This window comes from Mesoplodon bidens (genome assembly GCF_964165515.1).
Source record: "Mesoplodon bidens genome assembly, chromosome: 9".
In the NCBI taxonomy this organism is placed as follows: domain Eukaryota; kingdom Metazoa; phylum Chordata; class Mammalia; order Artiodactyla; family Ziphiidae; genus Mesoplodon; species Mesoplodon bidens.
In genome coordinates, this window is record NC_138166.1 from 85,569,011 (window position 1) to 85,594,126 (window position 25,116).

At 40.9% G+C, this 25,116-nt stretch overlaps 2 protein-coding genes across 4 annotated transcripts in view; one reads left to right on the forward strand and one right to left on the reverse strand.

Moving 5' to 3' along the window:
* Window positions 1-25,116, forward strand: part of MKLN1 (muskelin 1) — a 357,278-nt gene that overhangs the window by 110,148 nt on the left and 222,014 nt on the right. The window lies entirely within an intron of this gene.
* Window positions 7,013-25,116, reverse strand: part of LOC308623059 (uncharacterized protein) — a 54,732-nt gene continuing 36,628 nt past the window's right edge. The window contains exons 2-5 of the mRNA XM_081244930.1: window positions 17,950-18,034; window positions 8,957-9,070; window positions 8,603-8,754; window positions 7,013-7,881 (exon numbers count right to left, since the gene is read on the reverse strand). Coding sequence (XP_081101056.1) covers window positions 7,600-7,881; window positions 8,603-8,754; window positions 8,957-9,070; window positions 17,950-18,010 — 609 coding nt within the window. The 5' untranslated portion in view covers window positions 18,011-18,034 and the 3' untranslated portion in view covers window positions 7,013-7,599. The remainder of the gene's footprint in view (window positions 7,882-8,602; window positions 8,755-8,956; window positions 9,071-17,949; window positions 18,035-25,116) is intronic.

The window sequence follows — 25,116 nt, forward strand, 5'->3', positions numbered from 1 at the left end:
CAGTAGTTGTGGCTTGCAGGCTCTAGAGCTCAGGCTCAATAGTTGTGGCACATGGGCTTAGCTGCTCCACGGCATGTGGGATCTTCCCAGACCAGGGCTCGAACCCATGTACCCTGCATTGGCAGGCGGATTCTTTTTTTTTTTGCAGTGCGCGGGCCTCTCACTGTTGTGGCCTCTCCCGTTGTGGAGCCCAGGCTCCGGACGCGCAGGCTCAGCGGCCGTGGCTCATGGGCCCAGCTGCTCCGCGGCATATGGGATCCTCCCGGACTGGGGCACGAACCCGTGTCCCCTGCATCGGCAGGCGGACTCTCAACCACTGCGCCACCAGGGAAGCCCGGCAGGCGGATTCTTAACCACTGCGCCACCAGGGAAGTCCCTCAGAGTGTTTTGATAGCTGATATCTTTGTTTATTTTTATGGCATTCCTAATAACTATGATACAAAACATATAATTCTTATTTCGTAAGATACTGTCAGAGTCAAGAATAGGAGTTTATTTGTCTACAAATTCATGTTAGACTGTCTACAAATTCATGTTAGACTTGTAGTTTGTCTACAAATTCATGTTAGATTTGTAGTCCAGTCCTCTTGATTTCTGGATAGCATCAACACTAGAAGTATGTGATTAAAATCCTTTATGTTTTATAGTATTTTCACAAATATTTTCTCATTCAGTTTTCCCATCAGCCATGTGAATTAACTGCAATTGGTATTACCTTTAGAGATGAAAAACAATGGTGGTGACTATTATAAAGTTAAAAGGCAAATAAAAAATTGGTTAATATATAAAGAATGATTACAAATCATAATTAAAAGGAAAGTGTTCCAGTAGAAAAATTGGCAAAGGACATGAATTAAAAATCATAGAAAGAGGTCTCAATAACAAATAAATAAACATTAAAAAATGTTTTCTCCTCAAAATGAGTAGAGGCAAAAGAAAAATAGTACCTAATACTGACAAAGGTACATGGAAACAGGAACATTGATATTTTTCTTGAAGGGATATCAGTTGGCAAAATCTTTTTGAAGGAAAATTTAGAAATATATTAAAACTTTAAACATATTCATAACACTATGACCTAGTAACTTTATTCTACTAATTTATCCTAATGAAATAATCAGAGAAACATAACAATTTATGCCAAATGATATTAATATCATAGCATTCTTATGAACTCAGCAAAAAGTGGATCAAATGACAGTAAGGAAGTGGAATACCAAGCTTCCATTGAAAGACCATGTTAAACAATTAGCTAAAAGCTAAAGGAAAATCCCACTGTCCAATGTTAAATAAAGAAGCAAGATCCAAAAAGTGTACAGAGGAATGTATACACACATTTATATATCTTATAAACAGGTGAATTCTGAAAAACTGTAGTAAGACAAAACTGGCCATTAGTGATTTAAGCTTAGGAAGACCTGTCTCTACCAAAAAGGGGCTTGATGGTCCTTCAAAGTTTTAAAAGTAGAGAGCATTCTAATCTCCTTGCTGATAGCCATCCTACTGGGCTTCTTTATCCAAACAGACCAGTCCATATAAATTGAAAGGTGGTCAAGGCAGCCTTTGGTGGGCTTTGCCAAGTGTCATAAAACTCCTTCTCAGCTTCCATAGGGAATTTAATGTTGTGTAGATCTAACAGATCTTGAATCTATGGAACTATCACTGGTTTTCAGCAAAGGATCCAGAATGAGAACTTTTTTTGTGTGTGTGGTACACGGGCCTCTCACTGCTGTGGCCTCTCCTGTTGTGGAGTACAGGGTCTGGACGTGCAGGCTGAGCGGCCATGGCTCACGGGCCTAGCCGCTCCACGGCATGTGGGATCTTCCCGGACCGGGGCACGAACCCATGTCCCCTGCATCGGCAGGAGGAGTCTCAACCACTGCGCCACCAGGGAAGCCCCAGAATGAGAACTTTTACCACACCTGGCTTTTAAATGCTTGAACATATTTTTTAGCCCTTACCTGAATTAATATTTGGATTATAGGAATTCAAAGCTGATGCCAGGTCTCTAATCACAAACTCCAAATTGTTTCCATTTCTTGGATTACTTTTCCTCATTTCTTGCTGATTGTGATGTTCATTGCATTGACCCAGCCAGCATTTTTCACATGTTTTGAAGCTCTCTTTGTCTTTCAGAATCACCCCTATTGACAAATGATCTCTCTCTTACCCACATGCAACACTGGTGATTTTTCTTACCATTCCTAATATTCATTTTGTTAATCTCTTTCATTTTCATTTTCATCATAATCATAAGCCTCTTCTTAATAGCACATTCCACATTCTCATTGCTTTTGCAATTGTCAGACAAACTGGGCTTAATAATGTTGCAAAACACCCCAAATTAAATACAGTAAACTTGCTGATAGTAGAAAACTAGTTGGCCAAGACTAAAACAACCACGTCCAACTGCCATTGCCACCTGTTGGGGGCAGGCAAAGTTGAAAAAATTTGCGTTTGGAGCAACTTATTTTTCACCTTAGTGAAAGTTCACGGGTGGCCAAGCTGGCAAAGAACCCCTGTCTCTTCCACTATCGTGCCATTCTGGTGAAGTATATTTGAGACAATAGTCATCAAATCATATATAAATATGTAATCCACCAAAATTATTTTTAGATAGCTCAGTTGGTTTGCATTGTCTTAATGAGGCTGAGGTCATGGGTTTGATCTCTGTGTGGGATTTTTAGTACACAGAGAAAAACCATGTCACCCAAGTAGTCTATACCTCCATCTAGCCATCTCGCAAATGCATGATCTTTAGGACAATGGTCCCAAACATTTTTGGCACTGGACTGGTTTCGTGGAAGACAATTTTTCGACAGACGTGGGGGGCAGATGTTTCAGGTGGTAATGCGAGTGATGGGGAGCAATGGGGAGCGGCAGATGAAGCTTCGCTTGCTTTCCCGCCGCTTACCTCCCGCTGTGTGGCCCAGTTCCTAGCAGGCTGCAGACCAGTACTGGCAGGGTTGGGGACGCTTGCTTTAGGAGACCTAGACATAGTGTGTGGTGGGACATATCATTTCAGTACAGTCCATATAGGAAAATGCAGCTGTGAACCTTCATAACAGTATATAACTGGAATCTTCAAACTGAAACCTCAATTAGCCATTAATCAGAGAGAAGATGCTTTAGTCATATGTTCAAGTTTTTAAAAAATCTATCATCTATAAGCACAGGTCGGATCACAGTGTTCTCCAAATGTAAAATACTAAAGAAAGAGGCTTATTTTTCTCACTGAGATCATTAGAAAAATGAGAGTGGTACCTGATTTACCTCTACTCCCCAGGAAACTGATGACAATTAATTCCTATTGAATTAGTATTCTAAGGTTTACCAAGGAGCAGGTCAATGTCACCAGAGAATGTTACACATTTGTCAAAGCACAGAAAGCTACAGATTCACAACTCAGTTTTTGGCCTCAAATGCAATTTTCTCCCTCTGTTTTCAGATCCGCTCCTCCCTTCAACACCAGAGCTGCAGGCTGCTCTCTAAATAACACCGTGTCCCTGGCCTCCTAGCTCCCATTTGAACATTTTGGCAGGGCTCCTTTGAGGTCTGCCCCCCACCGTCTCCCCGCTCCAGGCTTGTCTTCGTTTGTCTGAGTCAGCCGTGAGTCACCTCACTCATTAATGGAACTCAGAATGCCTCTCCATTCTCTGGATCCCTTTCGTCTCCCTTCTTGTAACTGGTTTTCTGGCAGCATCAGGTCTGTGGACAACCTTGAAGCTATGGGCTGGGTCACTATTAAAATGGTCTGCTCTGTGAAGAGGTTGGCAGACAGCAAGTAGAACTAAAAATGACGATAATGACAATAATGATGATGACGGTGCACACAGTTGCTTCAGATGCACTTTAACGGCCAGATTTGGTACCTTTGCCTGTGTCAGCTCATTGGACAGCACAGGGGTCCTTAATTCTTGGTCCCTTCTTTCTCTTCCTTGTCTCTTCTTTCCCTCCTCACCACCATTTCCTCCACACACATGCCCATATGGTACAAGGTGAAAGCTTAGAGACTCCACTCACTGGAAAGGCAGATAAAAGAGCAATGTCCTTACATCGGTGGGCATTCTTTTCTCCAGAGTTTTCAGACTTGCTCTCATTTCTACTCATTCTATTTTACATTCCCAATTCTTTCCTTTATGTGAGAGGTAGACCAGAGAGGACAAAAGGGAAGGATTTATGCCCTGTTGGTGCCTCCTGGGCATATAAAGAAGCCTAGTGAAATGATACTGATAATAAACTCTGAATTCACTGTAGAAAACTGCAACACCAAAACACCAGTATTAATTCATTAATCTTACTTAAAGCCCTTTGTCAAATGGTTGATACTTCACTCAACTGGATAGTGACTAGTTTTCAGTAAATCAGATGATTTACTTTTGAAAGGGACCGCAGAGATCACCCTGTCCAGTCTTTCATCCAGTGGGCATGCATTTACTGAGCACCTGCAATGAGCAGACCCTGAGCCACGCCCCCCAGGGCAATGCTTTTCAAGCTTCACTGTGTGTGTATGTTACCTGGGAAACTTGCTAAAATGCAGATTCTGATTCAAGAGGCCTGGAGTCAGGGCTCAAGGTTCGGTATTTCCATAAGCTCCCTGGAGATATCCCCGCTGCTGCCCACGAACCACAGTTTGAGGAGCAAGACTACAGGGCTCTTCATAGAGCCAGACAAGGCTTGACTCTGTCCCTGAGGAACATCGGGGGCCCACAGGCTCTGGGATGCTGCCCTATGAATTCCTTCTCCTCAGCTGCTGATAATTATCTGTGAGGCCCAGACAATGCTGATCTGTTCTTCCCAATGTTTTTGGCTTTCTCATGTCTTCACTCCAGTGGAAGGTATTAAAATTGCAAAACTCAAATTGGGATTAGGGCAAGGAAAAGGCTCATTTATTTATTTATTATAAATTTATTTATTTTATTTATTTATTTTGGGCTGTGTTGGGTCTTTGTTGCTACGTGTGGGCTTTCTCTACTTGCAGCGAGCGGGGGCTACTCTTCGTTGCCGTGCATGGGCTTTTCATCGTGGTGGCTTCTCTTGTTGTGGAACATGGGCTCTAGGAGCACGGGCTTCAGTAGTTGTAGCACGCGGACTCAGCAGTTGTGGCTTGTGGGCTCTAGAGCTCAGGCTCAGTAGTTGTGGTGCATGGGCTTAGCGGCTCTGCAGCATGTGGGATCTTCCCGGACCAGGGCTCGAACCCATGTCCCCTGCATTGGCAGGCGGATTCTTAACCACTGCACCACCAGGGACGTCCAAGGCTCATTTATTTATTTATTATAAATTTATTTATTTTATTTATTTATTTTTGGCTGCATTGAGTCTCCGTTGCTGTGCACACAGGCTTTCTCTAGTTGTGGTGAGCGGGGGCTACTCTTTGTTGCAGTGCACAGGCTTCTTGTTGCGGAGCATGGACTCTGGGCATGCGGGCTTTGTTGTGGCTCGCGGGCTCTAGAGTGCAGGCTCAGTAGTTGTAGTGCACTGGCTTAGTTGCTCTGCAGCATGTGGGATCTTCCCGGACCAGGGCTCGAACCCATGTCCCCTGCGTTGGCAGGCAGGTTCTTAACCACTGAGCCACCAGGGAAGCCCCAAGGCCCATTTATCTTTAACCTTTGTTCTGAAATCTAGTCTAGGCCATTTTACCAGCGATTTCTAAACTCACAGTTTAAGCAGAGCCTGATTAACAATAAAGTATTTCTTTGATTACTACAGAGATCTCATTTTATAATTTGTTAGTTTGTATACTTTGCCAATTTTTCTATTAGGGTCTTTGTCTTTTAATGATTGAGTTGTGATAGCTCTTTATTAAAATATTAAGGAGGATCTCTTTGCCCCTAATAAAGGATTTTTTTGTCTTTTAATTTTGTCTATTCATTTTGGAGTTAAGAATCTTAGACTCTAGGTTAACATTAATTTTCTTGCTTATCTGAGCAAGCCCCTTTACCTGTTATGAAATGGTTCCTTTACCTGTAAATGGAGGCAATAAAGACTACATACTGAGTATATGTTGAGTATAGAACTGTTGAGTATGAAAAGGAAATACATGTGGGATGATGCTATACAATCACAGGACATGGTTACTTTGGTTTCAGAGCTTTTATTAATCTGATAGTATTGTGAACCTAGAGTGGGACATAGCTGACTGATGTTAACAAGTACCAGTTTTGTTTGTTTCATTTTGTTTTGCTTTTAGTTTCGTTTTGGTTAAACAAACAGCTGTTGAGCACTTACAAGTACTCTGAGTGCTGTTCTAGGTTTTAGTAATACGAACATACATAGAGTTAGAAGCTGCCTATTAGCAACTTCAAATGTGTAAAAGTGCTTATGATTTCTGTTTTCCTTTTGCCTCCTCAACTGCAACTTTCTAAGTTGTCAACAGACGAGATCTTCTACCACTCGTAACACGTCCAATTAAGAAACTACCTCAGCACTGAGGCAAATGACCCAGTTGCTCCTTGGTCTCTACATTAACTGTCTCATGTCTACTAGGACGTTATACTTGTTAAAATTATTTATTTATATAGTAGAAGTTATGAGTGATAGTATTCCAATTCAGACGGTTAGGTTTTTATCTAGCTTAAAGAAACAGAAAACGTGTATTTCCACCCTCATTTATGATGTTTAATGCCTTTAAGTTCTCTCCATTACTGCCTGAAAAAAAAAAAAGACAGGCAAGAGAGAAAGAATATAATGAACCATTAATAGTAAAATAGAAATAGAAATGTCTGAAGACAATGTCTTTTGTCTCTAGTTGGTGTTTGTTTTTTGATACAGTCAAAGGAAAGAAACTCTAACAGCAAAATTTTAACTATCATCCAATTAGAGCACACTCCCTCACTCCCACTGGTTCCCCCTATATTCTTCCTACACAAAATCTGCCTTATGAGTCTCTACACTGAGCATAGATAAAACAGAGTCAATATTATTGAATCCCATCCATCCACCAAGCACTGTGCTAAGTGCTTTCACATACATTTTCTCATCTAATGGATCTTTTACTTTCTTACTGCAGGGGAGAAGGTGAGATTGTGCCTTTGCTTTGCTACTTCCTCTTCCTAGCGTCCTTACTCTTCTGTGTAAGCCTTACACTGCAAGCAAGGGAACCCAGTCTGAAGCAAAATCCATTGTTTTTTTTCATTTCATCCAGGTCCACAGCACAAAGTTGACTGGTTTCTCATTTCTGGGAGATGAGAGATGTGTTGATTTAGGAAAAAATGAATGGAACAGGGCTGAGGGCTAAATGCTCTTTTACATACATGGGTGGGCACCTACCTCTGATGAGAAGTCTCTCTTTTTCTGGATTCTTTCCCAGATAATTCATTGAACTCTCCGAGCAAAAGCATCGTATACATCCAACTCCTCCTTTGATTTATTTCTTTATATATGAACACAGGTTCCTTACCACTTCCTTCACCCACCCATGACCCACCAAAAACAAAAAGAGAAGAAAAGAAAATCTCTCCTGCAGAAACATGACAGATCTTATCTATTCCTGAGATTAACTGCCATTTTCTCCTCTTACCATGATTCCAAATTTTGGACTCCACTAATGAAAACATAGCCTGGGTGACATTGCGTAACCAGTGAGAAAGGAATCTTCCCTCAGTAATGAGAGAAGGGCTGAGTCACTATCTCAGCTCTTAGGAATGGCTCTCCAGCTGCTGACTGAAGCCACAAGGGTTCAGCCACGAGGCCGGCAGGGACCTCCCCAGTGACTAACAAAAAAGAGGCAACCAGAACTAGCCAGAGTGAACTGGGGCAACTGACCCATTTGTAGATGTACCCCCAAGGACAGTGGCCAGCAGTCCAAGTCGCAGTGTCCTGGCAGTGTAGCAAATGCCTGATCCGATCTGATGGATGAATGATGCCCGACAACAGAAGACTCTGGAAAAGGATACTTGTAATTAGCACGTGGTGGCATTTTTATTCCAGAGGCTTAGTCTTTATTCTTTCACGTCTACAACAGACATTTGAGTGAATATATTAGGCACTGAACTAGAGGTTGGCATATTCCTTGCCCTCAGGGAGTTGAGAGTTCAGCAGAAAGGGAGTAAACATAGGAGCTCTAAAAGAACATAGAAGAGGCACTTAGACTTGACAGTTGGAAACGCTTCCCCAGGGATGTGAAAGGTTTATGGAGGGGCGGGGGCATGGAGAATGGACACTGCAGGTGAAGGAGGCAACAGTGCAAAGTCACAGAGGCAAGAGAGAACAGGTGGTTCATTGGAGAAGGTAAGTGGTTTGGTGTGGCCAAGATCAGAATATGCAGGGGAAGGGGCAAGAGATGATCCTGGAGAGGTGAGCAGGGGTCAGATTAAAGGTGTAATCTTGTATGTACGTAAGAGGGTCTGAGTTCTATCCTGAGGGCAATGGGAACCACTGACTTTCTGTGGGAGAAGGACGTGTCAGATCTGTTTTTTTAGGAAGTTTTCTCACTGGTTGTAATATGGAGATTGGATGTAAGGAAAGCAAGTATAGAAGTAGGAGGACCAGGTTGGAGGATCTTGCAGTAATTGAAGAAGAAAATAATGTGGGCCTGAACTATAGCAGAGGCAATAGGGATGCAAGAAAGATGATGTTGAGTGATACCAAAGTAGTTACCGACCTTGGTGATTAGCCACAGGTGGGGCCTGTAGAGCTCACAATGACTTTCACCTTTGGTGGGTGGGGAGAGATCATGGGAGCAGAAGGCTTGCTGGAAGGAGATGATGAGTTCAGGTTGAAGCAGAAACCCAGGATGGAAAGCCTGCCATTGACCTGAATATCAATGTTGGAAGGTCAGAGCAACTCAGTGGCATTCAGGACTCCCCAGGTATACCCCAAAGGAGACTTAAGGACAATTCCAGACCCCACCAGCTAGAGAGGATGGGCCTCCTAGTACTAGTTCCTCCTTAGAAGCCTGGCTTATTAAGGCTGAATCTGTGCAGGACTGGGGCTGCAGATGAGAGGTCTTCAGAACCTGCAGCCAAACAGGGCCTGACAAGCTGTTTCCATGGAGACACGGTGTGTGCAGGAGGGAGTGAGTAGGAAGGCTCATCCATTCCAGAGCCTTGGGTCACAAGGCTGCAGTGGCCTGACAGATAAACAGGAAAAAGACATAGTCAATCAGAAAAGGATGTTCAAAACTATTGGCAGTTAGCTGGGGTTACATCATCATAATTCTAGATTAAGTCTAACAATTTAGAAGGATTAGGGTAAGCCACTTAATGATCCTGCTAGTTATTTCAGGTACCACTTAATGAGGATACACAGAAGTGGATGCCAACTCAGACTAACTCCAAATGTACATACACCCTTCTTAAGCCTTTCTGCACCCCTGGACTCTAAGTAGCTACAGATTATTTCCAAGTTTCTGGGGAAACAGGCAGAGATATGGGAAGTTAATTTTTTTTCCGTTCGCCATGCTGTTGGCAGTAATACTCAGGAATCTTTGGAGCTCTTCAGGAACCTCAGGTGCTGGCAAAGCCTCAGATTAGATGTTATTATTAAACAATTTGAGGAACATTCTGGACAGAGAGCCAGCAGTAGTGGGGCCCCAAGGGGGTGTGTGTGTGTGTGTGTGTGTGTGTGTGTGTGTGTGTGTGTGTGTGTGTGTGTGTGTGTGTGTGTGTGTGTGTGTGTGTGTGTGTGTGTGTGTGTGTGGTAGAATATACATAACATGAAATTGACTATTTTGACCCCTTTTTTTTTTTTTTTTTTTTTTTGCGGTATGCGGGCCTCTCACTGTTGTGGCCTCTCCCGTTGCGGAGCACAGGCTCCGGACGCGCAGGCTCAGCGGCCATGGCTCACGGGCCTAGCCGCTCTGTGGCATGTGGGATCCTCCCGGACCAGGGCACGAACCCGTGTCGCCTGCATCGGCAGGCGGACTCTCAACCACTGCGCCACCAGGGAAGCCCTATTTTGACCATTTTTAAATGTACAATTCGGTGGCATTAAGTATATACATAATCTTGTGTAACCATTACCACTATCTCTTTCCAAAATTTTATCATCATCCAAAACAAAAACTCTATAACCATTAAGCAATGATTCCCTATTGGGCCCCAAATGTTTTTTAACAACTTTATTGTGCTGTGGAAACTCTGCCTACCAGTCAGGACAATAGTTTGGCTGCCGCAAGTAAGAAAAGTAGCTCAGTCTTGGTTTGGTCAGTTGTTTTCAATTTAGATCTGGGGTTTTTTGGCCAAAGAGTCCTCGCCTTGTGGGTGAGCTTGTTAAACCTAATCTCTGGAGGGAGACCGATTTTAACCACCTTAATGACTGATGGGACTTACTAATCTTGATCTCCAAGGTATTCAAATGGCTTGTGGCAGGCTTATTAAGAAGTCAGTAAAAAGTAAGTCAGGGCCACAGGCCCTTGTAAAGATCTTACTGGAGGCAAACTTTGTTCCAAAGATAGCTGGAAGATGAATTGTCTAGGAACAACTTCATTTTAAGTGACCAAAAATAATAGTGCCTGGGGAGGATGAGACATGATTCTGGCTTGGAACAGTAGACTAGGACCAAAAGATCAGAGCCAGAAATTCCAAGTTCCCTACTGCCTTTTCTTTCACAAATTAAAACATTTAGTGAGGGTAGGGATAAACTTTGTGATTTCCTTTCTTCATCCAACAAGTTCAAGGTGTTTAGAACATGATGCTTATTAGACAAGACTCAATCTGCAGTTCACAAATCCAAAGCAGCAATAACTCTCAAAGCCCAGGCAGATACTTCCCAGATGCATGATGTCAGTCACAAGAAATAGCAGGATGGAAAAAGAATAGGGAAGATTTAGTGAAAATCACTCCACCATAAATACAATCTAAACTACATGCCCTATTTGGGGACCAGCGGTGAGACAAATATTTGCACACAATATGCTATTCCAGGGAAGTGGAGCTCAGAAGAAGTTGACTGGCTTACTCTGCGTCACCTAGAAATCCAAGAAGAGAGCTAAGATTTAGTACCCTTGTTTCCTGATACCTGGTTTAGTGGTTTATTTTTATCAGTATCTGCTGGTATTCTGTGCTTGGAGTACATAAGGGAGACGGTTCTCAGAGATTCTCTATGAAGTTTTCATCTGGTCAGGGGTGATCTATCAGTACCTTTACCTCAAATTCACCTCCAGTTTAGTCTTCATATCATACTTGGTTCAGAACCCAAATTCTGAACAGTTCAGAAAAATGAGGGGATCAGTATCCAGACCTGCTACAGTATATTATCTAAAATGTCCAGTTTTCAACAAAAAAATTATGAGACATGTAAAGAAACAGGAAAGTATGATGTGACCCATAAAGGAGGAAAAAAGCTGTCAACAGAAACTCCCTGTGAGAGGGCCCAGATATCCAACTTAGCAGACAGAGAGTTCAAAGCAGCTATCATAAATATATTGAAAGAACTGAAGAAAACCATGCTTAAAGAATCAAAAGAAGGTAGGGTAACAATCTCTCATAAGATAATCAATAAAGAGATGGAAATTATTATTGTTTTTAAAAGAACCTAATGGATATCCTGAACTTGAAAACTGTGATAATAGAAAAAAAAATTCACTAGAGGGGCTCAGCAGTATATTTGAACTGGTAGAAGAAAGAATCAGCAAACTTGAAGATAGATAGATAGATGATAGATAGATATTATTTGATCTCAAAAACAGAGAGAAAAGAGGATGAAGAAATATGAACAGAACTTCAGAGGAATGTGAGAATCATTAAGCACATCAACACATGCACAATGGGAGTACCAGAAGGAGAAAGAGAAAGAGAGGAGCAGAAAAATATTTAAAGAAATAATGGCTGAAAACTTCTGAAATTTGATGAAAAACATTAATCTACACATCCAAGAAGCTCAACTAATCCCAAGTAGAATAAACACAAAGAGATCCACATTCAGACACATCATAGTAAAAATGTTGAAAGTGAATATCTAGAAAACAGCAAGAAAAAAACCCAACACATCACAAACAAGGGAACCCAAATAAGACTAATAACTGACTTCTCACCAGAAACAATGGAGGCTAGAAAGCAGTGAGATGCCATATTCAAAATGCTGAGGGGAAAATCCCTGTCAAATAGGAATCTTTTATCCAGTAAACTATTTCTCAAAAATGAAAGTGAAACAGAGGCAATCCCAGATAAACAAAATCTGAGAGAATTCACTGCTAGCTAGAGTTACAAGAAACAAGAAAGTTCTTCAAGCTGACTCAAATCCACACAAAAAACCAAAGAGCACTAGTTAATATAATTATGTAATTAGAAAAGACAGTATATCAATATATATTTTCTCCCTTTTTTCTCTTAAATGATCTAGAAAGCAGTTGTATAAAAGAACATATTTGATAATGACAGCACAATGGAGGTGGGTGGGAACAAAGCTGTAGTGGAATAAGAAATGAGTTACAAGATGGTATCTCAAATCTGCAGGAAAAAAACGAAGAGAACCATAATTGGTAAATAAGAAGGTGATATAAAAAACTCTAAATATAACTTGCTTTCCTTTCTTTTCTCAACCTTAAAAAATGACATAAGATTATATTAATGAATAATTATGACAGTGTATTATTCGGTTTGTAACAAAACTATAAACCAGTTAGACCTAACAGACATCTATAAAATGCTCCAACCACCAACAGCAAAATACACATTCTTCTCAGATGAATATGGACTATTCTCCAGGATAGATTATATTCTAGATTATAAGACAAGCCCTAATAAATTTAAAAGATTTGAAGTTATACAAAACATGACTTCTGACCACAATGGAAATAAATTAGAATCAGTAAGACAAGGAAATTTGGTAAATTCACAAATAAATGGATATTAAACAATTCACTCCTAAATAACCAATAGGTCAAAAAAGAAATTACAAAGGAAATTAGAACATACTTTGAGATGAATGAAAACGGAAGCAAAACATACCAAAACTTATGGAATGTACCAAAGCAGTACCTAGAAAGAAATTTATAGCTGTAGATGCCTATATTGAAGGAAAAAAAAAAGAAAAAGATCTCAAATCAATAACCTATTCTTCCATTTTCAGAAACTAGAAAAAGAAGAGCACACTAAACCCAAATCAAGCAGATGGAAGGAAATAGATTAGAGTGGAAATTAATGGAACAAAGGATAGGAAAAACAATAGAGAAAATGAACAAAACCAAAAGCTGGTTCTTTGAAAATATCTACAAAATGACAAACCTTTAGCTAGACTGACCAAGAAACAAAAGAGAGAAGATTCAAATTACTAAAATCAGAAATAAAAGAGGACACTACTACCAACTCCACAAAAATAAAAAGGATAAAAAAGTGAATACTATCAACAATTGTATGCCAATAAATTAGATAACTTGGATAAAATGGACCAATTCTTTGAAAGACAGAAACTACAGACTTCCCTGGTGGCACAGTGGTTAAGAATCCACCTGCCAATATAGGGGACACGTGTTCGAGCCCTGCTCCAGGAAGATTCCACATGCCACGGAGCAACTAAGCCCATGTGCCACAACTACTGAGCCTGTGCTCTGGAGCCCATGAGCCACAACTACTGAAGCCCACGTGCCTAAAGCCTGTGCTCCTCAACAAGAGGAGCCACCGCAATGAGAAGCCCGTGCACTGCAACGAAGAGTAGCCCCCACTCCACGCAACTAGAGAAAAGCCTGTGCCAGCAGCAAAGACCCAATGCAGCCAAAAATAAATAAATTAATTTTAAAAAAACTACATAAACTATGCAAGAAGAACAGAAAATCATAATAAACCTGTAACAAATAAATTGATTGAGTTAGGAATTTAAGACTTCCCACAAAGAAGAGGTCAGGCCCAGATGAGGTCGCTGTTGTATTTTACCAAAATTTAAAGAAATAATACAAATTTTTCACAAACTCTTCCAAAAAATAGAAGAGGAAGTAACACTTCCAACTCATTCTTTGAGGCTGCTGTTACCCTGATTCCAAAGCCAGACATCACAGGAAAAGTACAGAACAATATCGCTTATGAATAAAAATTGTCAGCATTATACTAGCAAACTGAATCCAGCAACATATAAAAGTGACTATACACTTAGAAGAAAACAGGACAGAGCTTTACAGCATTGGATTTGGCAGTGATCCCTTGGATATGATACCAAAGGCATAGGTAATGAAAGAAAAAATAGATTATGTCTAGAAATATAGAAAGAACACTTACAACTCAATAATAAGATAAATAACCCAATTTTAAAATGGACAGGGAACCCTCCTATACTGTTGGTGGGAATGTAAATTGGTATAACCATTATGGAGAACACTATGGAGGTTCCTTAAAAAACTAAATACAGGACTACCATATGATCCAGCAATCCCACTCTTGGGCATATATCCAGAGAAAACTATAATTCAAAAAGATACATGCACCCCAGTGTTCACTGCAGCGCTGTTTACAATAGCCAAGACATGGAAGCAACCTAAATGTCCATCGACAGATGAATGGATAAAGAAGATGTGGCATATATATACAATGGAATTAGCCATAAAAAAGAACGAAATAATGCCATTTGCAGCAACATGGATGGACCTAGAGATTATCATACTAAGTGAAGTAAGTCAGACAGAAAGACAAATATCATATGATATCACTTATATGTGGAATCTAATAAAAAATGATATAAATGAACTTTTTTACAAAACAGAAACAGACCCACAGATCTTGAAATCAAACTTACGGTTACCAAAAGAGGAACATGGGGGAAGTGATAAATTAGGAGATTGGGATTAACATATACACACTACTACATACAAAATAGATAACTAACAAGGACCTACTGTATAGCACAGAGAACTCTACTCAATATTCTGTAATAACCTATATGGGAAATGAATCTGGAAAAGAATGGAGATACACACACACACGCACACACACACACACACACACCCCTGAAACTAACACAACATTGAAAATCAACTATACTCCAGTAAAAATTTTAAAAAACAAATAAGTAAATAAAGCCATGTGAACCAATCTTAGGACCACACCAGGCATGCCCTACAAAAGCAACCTGGTTTCCTCCCAAAATGGATATACCCTAAGACCCTAAATTGCTTATAAAAACAATTAAAGCCAATCACATTTGATACCCTAAAAAATAAAATGGACAAAGAATTTGAATAAACATTCCCTCAAGGAAGATATACAAAAGGCCAGTCAATAAGCACATGAACAGGTGCTCAACATCATTAGCTGTCAGGGAAATACAAATCAAAACTAAAATGAGGGCTTCCCTGGTGGCACAGTGGTTGAGAGTCTGCCTGCCGATGCAGGGGACACGGGTTCGTGCCCCAGTCTGGGAAGATACCACATGCCACGGAGTGGCTAGGCCCGTGAGCCATGGCCACTGAGCCTGCGCGTCCGGAGCCTGTGCTCCGCAACGGGAGAGGCCACAACAGTGAGAAGCCCGCATACCGCAAAAAAAACAACAACAACAAAAAGAGAAAACAAAACAAAAAAATCTAAAACTAAAATGAGATACCTCTTAATACCCCCTAGGATAGCTATAGTCAAAAAGACAGATAATATTAAGGGTTGGTGAAGATGTGGAGAAATTGGAATCTTCATACATTCCTCATAGGAATGTAAAATGATACATCACTTTGGAAATCTGTCTGGCAGCTCCTCAAAAGACTATAACATAGAGTTACTATATAACCCAGCAACTCCTCTCCTACATATACAACCAAAAGAAATGAAAATATATGTCCACACAAAAACTGCACATGAATGGTCATAGCAGCAGTAGTCATAATAGTCTAAAATTAGAAACAATCTGGAGAAGTTGATTTGCAAACTACGTGCCTGCTTCTCTATTCTTTGGCCATTGAATAAAGATTGTGCTGTTCCAGTCTCAAAAAAAAAAAGAGAGAGAGAGAAAGAGAGAAAACAACTCAAATGTCTATCAGCTAATGACTGGTTAAATAAAATATGGTATATCCATATAATAGATGTTATTTGGCGATGAAAAGGAATGAAGTACTGCAACATGGGTATAAACCTTGAAAACACTATGCTATGTGAAAAAGGCCTGATTCACTTTATATGAAATGTCCAGAAAAGCAAATCTATAGAGACAGAAAATAGAGTAGCAATTGCCTAATTGCTGAGGTTTGATGGAGGACGTTAGGAGGAAATGGGGAGTGACTGCTAATGGGTACAAGGTTTCTTTCTGGGGGAGATAAAATATTCTAAAATAGATTGTGGTTGTTTGCACAACTCTAAAAATACTAAAAAATATTGAGCTGTATACTTTAAATGGGTGAATTGTATAGTATGTGATGTATATCTTAATAAAGCTGTTAGATATATATAGAAAGATGGATGATAGACAGATGGATGAATGGATGGATGGATGGATGGATAGATAGATAAAGGTATATTAGGACAAGGGATAAAAGAATGCCTAAACCCAGGCTTAGCCCAGGTACCACTGTTAGCCCTGACAGTTGAGTCAATAATAATGTAACATTTTGTTAATCGGGTTGCACCTAAAATGCTAATGCAGAGCTCTCTGTTAAACTGGCCTAGATATCATAGCCAAGATAGAAGATTTAGGGGGCATTGTTCCTCGCCCTAAGCCCAAACCTGAGTCTTGCAATTTTATCACCCTCCACTGGGTGTGTAATAAGAGAGCAGTCGAGGGCATTTGAGAGAATGTAGGAGAACCAAATAGCTGAACTTCATGGTGTGAGGGAGAATTGCCCTCCTAACACTGAGGCCACCACGAAGGAGGAAAGAGAGGGAAGGAAAGGGATGGGGGAGAAGAAGGGGGATGCGGAAGGCCCGGTGACCCTACTCACCGTAAATGCGGATCTCTGCCTGCAATTAGAGTACTGTCTCCTCTTGCAGAATAGGAAGGAGAGGATAGAGAGAAGGTTGATGTTCCTCTCCTTGAAGCTTGTAGTCGGAGGAAGATTCCTGACAGAGATACGTATGGAGATGTAGGTAGTGGAGAAGACAGGGTCAAACCAAACCTGAGCAGAATGCCTTGGTGAGTAAGAATGTTTCACAGTTCCATGAAAATCAAAGACCCGTTAGAAGAAGCTGAGTAAGATTTTAACCCATAAGGAAATTGCAGAGTTATTAAAGCAATTTGTGTTTTATGGCAAGGTTACAATCGTTGGTATAAATGAAGTGCTTTGCAGATGTTATCAGGTATTTTAGGCAGGGGAAGCCATGAATTTACTGTATTAGTGCCTTGGGTGGTTCTTTTTTCAGTCTTCTTCCCTTCTGTTCTGAATGCATTTCTTGTCAGGGTACACTAAAGTTCTGTTCACGAAGAAGAATGAGGATGGAGATGAACTTCAAAACTGTATAGAAGAGGGCTTCTCTGGTGGCGCAGTGGTTGAGAGTCCGCCTGTCAATGCAGGGGACATGGGCTCGTGCCCCGGTCTGGGAAGATTCCACATGCCGCGGAGCAGCTGGGCCCGTGAGCCATGGCCGCTGAGCCTGCACGTCCGGAGCCTGTGCTCCACAACGGGGAGAGGCCACAATAGTGAGAGGCCCGCGTACCGAAAAACAAACAAACAAACAAACAAAAAAACTGTATAGAAGAGATACAACCTAGTGGCTTGCTTTATGGTGCATAGTTTTGTAGAAGGGAAATGACCTGCAGTGTCTTTGGTGAAAACAATCCTTTTCCTCTCTGTTTAGCTTCCATAACTGCAACAGTTTGACCTTTCAGTGCAATTAAGCAGCCCAAACCCCAAGGAAGGACACAGGGGTAAAAGGAAAGCCAGTTACAGCTGAGAGCAATGATTCTCTGTGCAGACTTCCTGCCCTCCCGTTTTGGGTTGAAACTTTTTCTTCATCCTTTTGAACTTTCTCATCAGCTTCTTTTCATATGTAACACCTCTATTAGGGTTATGTGACTCTGACCACCAACACTCTTCCTGTGCCACCCACCTCCTTACCCTGGAAAGTCTGGCCTCCCAGAGAGCATCACCTTAGAGTAACTTACATTTCCAATTCAGATCTCCAGTCATCGTTTGTGGTGTCTTATAGAAAGGTGACTTGTTCATGATTCCCTTCTCCTTTGCAAAATTCTAGTACGTAGAAGGAATCAGAATAGTATAATGAACATCCAATATCTACCATCTAGATCAAACAATTGCTAAAATTTTTCCATATATTCTCCATTTTTCCTTTTTCTTCTTCTTTTTTTTTTTGCTGAAGTAATTTAAAGCAAGTTATAGAAACATATATGTTTCCCCCCCTAAGTATTTCAACATTTATCTCTAAATAATAAACACATCTTTATCAGGTAAACACAATTCCATTCTCACACTTCACATGATTCTTATAATTTCTCAATAGCATGTAATATCCACCCACATTCAAATATCCCCTACTTGTTCCCAAAATGTCTTTTTAAAAAATATGTGGTAAAATATGCATATTGTAAAATTTTCCATTTTAAGTGTCCAATTCAGTGGCATTGTCTATTCACAATATTGTGTAATCACCACCACCATTTCCAGAACTTTTTCGTTACGCTAAACAAACTCTATACCCTTTAAGAATAACTCTCCATTTCCCCCTCCTCCCAAATGACTTTTAAAGATGGTTAATTCAAACATATTTTATTTGGTTGTTATGTTTCTTAAGGCTCCTAATCTAGACCTGTCTCCTCACACCATACCCACATGCATTTTATTTTCATGACATTGACTTCTTTTTGGGGGGGGTTAGAATGCAAGTTTTATTTTTGAATCCCCATTGAAATAAATATGTTAATCTTTGAAAAATATTTGGTTATATGCCACTAAAATTATCCCTAGAGCCCCCAGTGATAGTCATGCCCCATTCTGGAAAACACTACCATAGGGAATTATTGGAGGTACCCTGGGGAGGTAGGATGAGGCCACTGTTTGTTGAGCAAGGGTCATCTGTGTCCCAGGTAAGCTGCTTGCTGCTGTTCATAATTCTCTGAGCCCCAGACCTACCAGCATATTTGATCTTATCTTTCCTGGCTGGCAACACTTTGGTGGCTCCCTATTCTCTTCTAGTTAGAAGAATAAATGCCTTAACATAACCTACAAGGTCTTTGGGGATCCTGGGATAGGCCTACCATGGCCCCATCAGGCTGGTGAAGAGAGGAAGACAGAAGACAGGGAGGATCCCCTGGAGGAATTGACATCTGAGCTGAAGTCTAACCGATTTATGGAGAGAACTAGGTGATGGTAGTGAAGAGCTTTTTTAGGTAGAAGGAACAGCATGTGCAAATTTCCTGAGGCAGGAAGGAACAATGTGCATGTGAGCACCTGGCACTAGAGGAAGAGTCAGGGAGAGGAGTTTGCAGGGGCCAGACCCTGCCTGCAGTCCCTGCAGGCATCACAAGTATTGTGATCTTAATGCTGTGCCTTACAAGGAGCCATTCAGAGCTTCAAGAACAGTGACTTCAGTTACTTGAATAACAAATACTTTCTGAACACCTACTTCAGGTGGAGCACTGGGGATTTTAATAGAACAAGACTCTCATGGTCCCTGCCACCAGGAAACTTATATTCTTTTAAAAACAAAAGTTATACATATGCATGGTTTAAAGAAATAACAAGTATTATAAGGTTTTCTATGAAAACAGAAGGCAGTCCACTACCTTTTCCCCCATTTCCACTTTCGCAGAGGCATCCATTTTCAACTCTTTTAGCTGACTGTATTTTGGATTTATCTCCATTATCTCTAAGTAATCTTGGTGGGTTTTTTTTGGATTTTTGAATTTTATTTATTTTTTTTATACAGCAGGTTCTTATTAGTTATCTATTTTGTACATATTAGTGTGTATATGTCAATCCCAATCTCCCAGTTCATTCCACCGCCTCCCCCCAACCATTGACATTGACTTTTGGATGATTCTGGGCTAATTGTTCTGCAGAATGTCCCACCTGCGGGATCTGTCTGTTTTCTCATGGTGTTGTTAAACTTGTTCTTCTGTCCTCTGTATTTCTTGTAAGCTCAAAGTTAGATCAAGGCTTGATAGGAATCAGGTTAAACATTTTGGTAAGAATTCTTCATACGGTAACGCTGTATACTTCCCACTGCCTCATATTAAGTCCTACGTGATGTCTGGTTGTCTCACTACTAATGAAGTTAATACTGATCACTGGCTGAAGGTGATGACAGCCTATTTAAAAATGGGGTTTTTAACATGGGAACTTGACTACTTGCACTGTTTTAAAATGATTATCCCTACTTTGAATGTTCAGATAAAGGGGCTCTGAGTTGTTGCCTGGCACCCAGGAGACAGCATTTATCCTGTGTAAAGGATAAGAGGATTAAGACTGAGGCTTTGTCCTCTTTATGGAGTAGATGCTGGAGTTCATGTTTATCTCTGAGGGTGGTCAATCAGGGCAGAACGTTCTGGAATATGAAGTCTAGCAGAGACTGGGCCCAGAAGAAGGTACTCTGAAACTGGTCATTAGCCAGAATTTAACTATGAATAAACAGATATTTTTGCTAACACTTCTTAAAGGCAGTCAGAACATTTTGGGAGTTCAAATATGGAAGACTCTTTTATGGCATTTTAAAATAACTCTCCCTTCACCTTCTATTCTTCCCCGCCCCCCGCAAAAAAAAAAAAACCCACTTTAAACTCTAGAGTAAAAAATTAAGGAAGAGCATCTTCTTTGGATGCAGAATAGACGGATCTTTAGATGTTTCTTGAGTACTGTTTAAATTCTAGAGTGAGGAAAAAGTATGCATCTATTCTCTTTAGTTGATGTTTAACTCTTATCTTTTAGCTACCATAAACTAAATAATCGGGCTTCCCTGGTGGCGCAAGTGGTTGGGAGTCCGCCTGCCGATGCAGGGGACACGGGTTCGTGCCCCGGTCTGGGAGGATCCCACATGCCGCGGAGCGGCTGCGCCCATGAGTCATGGCCGCTGAGCCTGCGCGTCCGGAGCCTGTGCGCCGCAACGGGAGAGGCCACAACAGTGAGAAGCCCGCGTACCAAAAAAAAACAAAAAACAAAACTAAATAATCCATTGAAAATATAAGCAACTAGGTTAAAGGATTTCATTATTAAAAATAAGAATTTGGGTTTCTAAGGAAAATGAGTTATTTTTTAAATCTCCAAATAAACACTCTCATTTTACAGCAATTAAGTACCCAAGTCAGTTAAACTTTGCTCAAGGTTGCCCTGTATTTCTGGATACCCAGAGGGTTTTTTTTGTTATTATTGCTTGTTTGTTTTTCATGTTTGTTTTTGTTATTTTGTTTTTCAGCTATCACAAAGACAAGGGAGTTGTTGTGAATTTTCTGCATACCAGGACAGAACTTAACCTTAGGATACTGGACTAATAGTTTTCATTTTACTACTGGAATTAGTAATATCCTTTTTCTCCATTTATACTGTAATTTTCAAAGATTCTGGCTTCCAAGTTACCAGTTGGGTAGGGGAGGTGGTAAAGGTCCCTTTGAGGAAATAGTTCTTCCACAATAGCACTGCCGGTGGACCTAGCAACACTTGCCTATTACCTCCATTGGGGGTTACTATATTTGGTGATGAAGACCTCACCAGTAGCTACAAGAAAAGACAATGTAAACGGTCATCCATTCTTTTCCTTTTCTCTTCTTTTTTTCCCTCCTCTTTATCCTCCCTTCTCTCCTTCTTTTCTCTTCCTTCCTCCTCCTCCTTCTGCCTCTCTCCATGTCCCTCTCCCTCTTCACTCATTCTTCTTTTTTCCTCCCTTCTTTTGCCACTCATTCTAGATTGACATACTTTAATGACTCCCCCATTCCCACCAAATTTTGTGTTCCCGAAGGATCCCCTGCTTCACACCAGCCAGTGGTATGTCACTGAATACTCAATAGAATCAAAGGGGTGGGAGAATCCCAGAAGAGGAGGTCTGTGCCTGGATCTGTGTTCTGAACTCCCTCTGTTCAATTTCCATTTGTTTTGAACTGCCAACTCCAGTTTCCATTCTGGTTTTCTGGGATCTCAGAGTTCTATAAGGATAGTAATGAAATTACTTGAACCATGTTCAATACTTCAAAAAAGCCTAGAAGACATATATATATATATATACATATATACATATATATATTATATATATATATATATATATATATATACCTTTTTAAAAATTTTATTTATTTTTGGCTACGCTGGGTCTTCATTGTGGTGTGTGGGCTCTTTAGTTGTGGCCCATGGGCTCCAGAGCGTGAGGGCTCAGTAATTGTGGCCTGTGGGCTTAGCTGCCCCGCAGCATGTGGGATCTTAGTTCCCTCACCAGGGATCAAACCCACATCCCCTGCACTGGAAGGTGGATTCTTAACCACTGGACCACCAGGAAAGTCTAAAGACATTGTATATTTATTCACAATACAACCTGAACAGATTGACTAAGTAATGCAAAGCTTCTTTATTCTTGGGGGAAGCAGGGGGCTGGAAGATGGGGGGAGATTATGCCACACTAATTCATTGTAAAGACTGTATCTTCACAGTAAGAAGTTCTGGTTGGTTGTGTGTGTTGTCTATAGGGTAGAGAAAGTCTGTTGGAAAGAATGTGGGAATGGAGGTAAGGCCAATCAGAGTTTAGTCTCTAGGGAGTTCCCTGGTAGACTAGTGGTTAGGATTCCAGGCTTTCACTGTCATGGCCCAGGTTCAGTCCTTGGTCAGGGAACTGAGATCCCACAAGCCATGCAGTATGGCCAAAAAAAAATTGAGTTTCTAGCAATAAGACTTGAGCTATTTATGTAACATCTCTGAACCTCAGTTTACTCATCTGTAAAATGGGGCTATTCATTTTCATTTTTCAGACTCCTTGAGGATTTTAGATGATCTATGTAAAGCACTCATTAATACAATTCCTGGTACCTAATAAATAGTTAATATATTTTCTTTATGAATGTGATTTATTTAGTAGTTAAAAATCTTTCAAAGCATATAGCTTTGGGGGAAAAAATGAGATCATTGAGAAAAGAGGCTGGGAAGCACTCATATAACATAGTTCTACATGGCCACACAGATCCCTTAAGAACTCCTGCCAAGTCCTGAGGGCTCTGATTAGGGGATATACAAGGAGGTCGCACATCCTTTGTGTTAATCAACAGATCCTGTCTTGAGGGGGATACTCAGTTGCCTAACCATACCTTAGCAACATTTCCTTAAGCCCACCTGTTTGTCTACTGGATTCCTACATGATTTTGACATAGCTCTGGTGATGAGTTTCAAGAAGTGCCAGGTCTGCTCATGGCTATCTAACTGTAGCCAGGGATTTTAGGTGGGAAGACAAAGGAATGGAGCGCCTTAGGAAGATGGACAGAAGATGAAGTTTCAGGAAGAGATGAGGATCATCATAGCTTAGTTTGCACCCCTTGAAAACAAGGCAGTAGAATATATTTCTTGAAAAGAAAAGTACTATCCCAAGACCGACTCTTTCATCTCAGCCCGAAGGGACTCTTAAAAAAAAATGAGACTTTCTCCTAAATCTCTTACTTTTTCATCTCCCTGGGCCCTAACTCTCTCCCAGTTCATCCCTCTCTCTCTGCACTCCCAGGATAGGGAGATCAATTGCCTCTTTCCTATAATGGGATCAGATTTACAGGTAGACGCTATCTAGCATTTTCTAGGACTCTTGTCCCAGGCCCCTGCTACGTTTCACTTGGTAGAGCATCTGCACAAAGATGAACTATAGAATCCAGCTTTTAAGCTTGGTGTTTCTGTTGAGCAGGCCAAATGACTTTGGAATATCCCGTTTTAAGCTGAATTTATCCCTTGTTATTTTAAGAGCTATAACAAGTTGTTTTTTAAAATGTTTTCAACCAGCACATCTTTATTTATTGTCCTTAAGACCCGACGCTACATGAAGAAGGATTTAATTTCCAAAGTCTGATAAGTAAACAAAAGTTTCTCAATAACATCTTCAGGCAAGCACCAAAAGACCTCATTTTTTGCCACAGTGCTCGGTTGGCTCCCCCATAATTGTCCATTAGTATTGGGCTCAACCAAACCTTGCATAATCACATAAAAAATATACCTTCAAACACAGTTACTTACTAATTGAGTTTTTCTTCTTCTTCTTAATTACCATGTTTAGCAAAAAGCAAAAGTAAAACAGGTTTTAAATGTGGTATTATCTGACTAGACCTTAAGCATATAAAATCAAACAGACTATATTGGGGGTTCATATGTTAACTATGGTCGGGAAATGGTTATTCACTGTTCTCGCAAGCGTTTGAAAACGTCCAGAAGGGACTGGTTAGATAAGCAGAGGCTCACATGCATGGCTTCAGCTCTGTGGGAATGTCTAAGCTTTAAAAGTAACTCCAGAATCCCACTAAATGTGATATTCCCTGATGCTGAGCTTTGTCTCTGATACCTTCTTTTGTCTTGATCCTCTGTAGCTGTGGACTGAGACTCCCGAAATTCACCCTAGTCTCTCTTCCTACTTGTGACCAGGAAAAAAGTTGGGAAATAGGGTCGTGTTAGTCAAGATAGGCTAATTGTTATAACAAATGACTTCAATATAATGGTTTGGCCCAATAAAAATATATCGTTCTTGGGCTTCCCTGGTGGCGCAGTGGTTGAGAGTCCGCCTGCCGATGCAGGGGACGCGGGTTCGTGCCCCGGTCCGGGAAGATCCCACATGCCGTGGAGCGGCTGGGCCCGTGAGCCATGGCCGCTGAGCCTGCGCATCCGGAGCCTGTGCTCCGCAACAGGAGAGGCCACAACAGTGAGAGGCCCGCGTACCGCAAAAAAAAAAAAAAAAAAAAAAAAAAAAAAATATATATATATATATATATATCGTTCTTGTCATAGTACAATATAGATTGGGAGGGGTGGGGATGTATGGAATGTAGAGGTCAACGCTATGCAGTATTTCACGGTCTTCTTCCAAGGCATGCTCTAGCTTCCTCTTGGTTTTCAGAATCCTCTCCATTCAGCCAGTGGGTGGGGAAAGAGCCTGCCGTGTATTGCACAGGAGGCTTTTCATGCACCAGACCTGGAACTGGCACCCATCACTTCCATACACATCCTATTAGCCAGAACTCTGGCACATGGCTCTGCCCAACTTCAAGAGAGGCTAGGAAGTTTAGTCTAGCTGTGTGCTGAGCTCATAGCAGTTTCTGCCACAAGGGGGGACAGATAGCTCCTCAGGGCAGGCCAATGGTTCCATGCTTGTA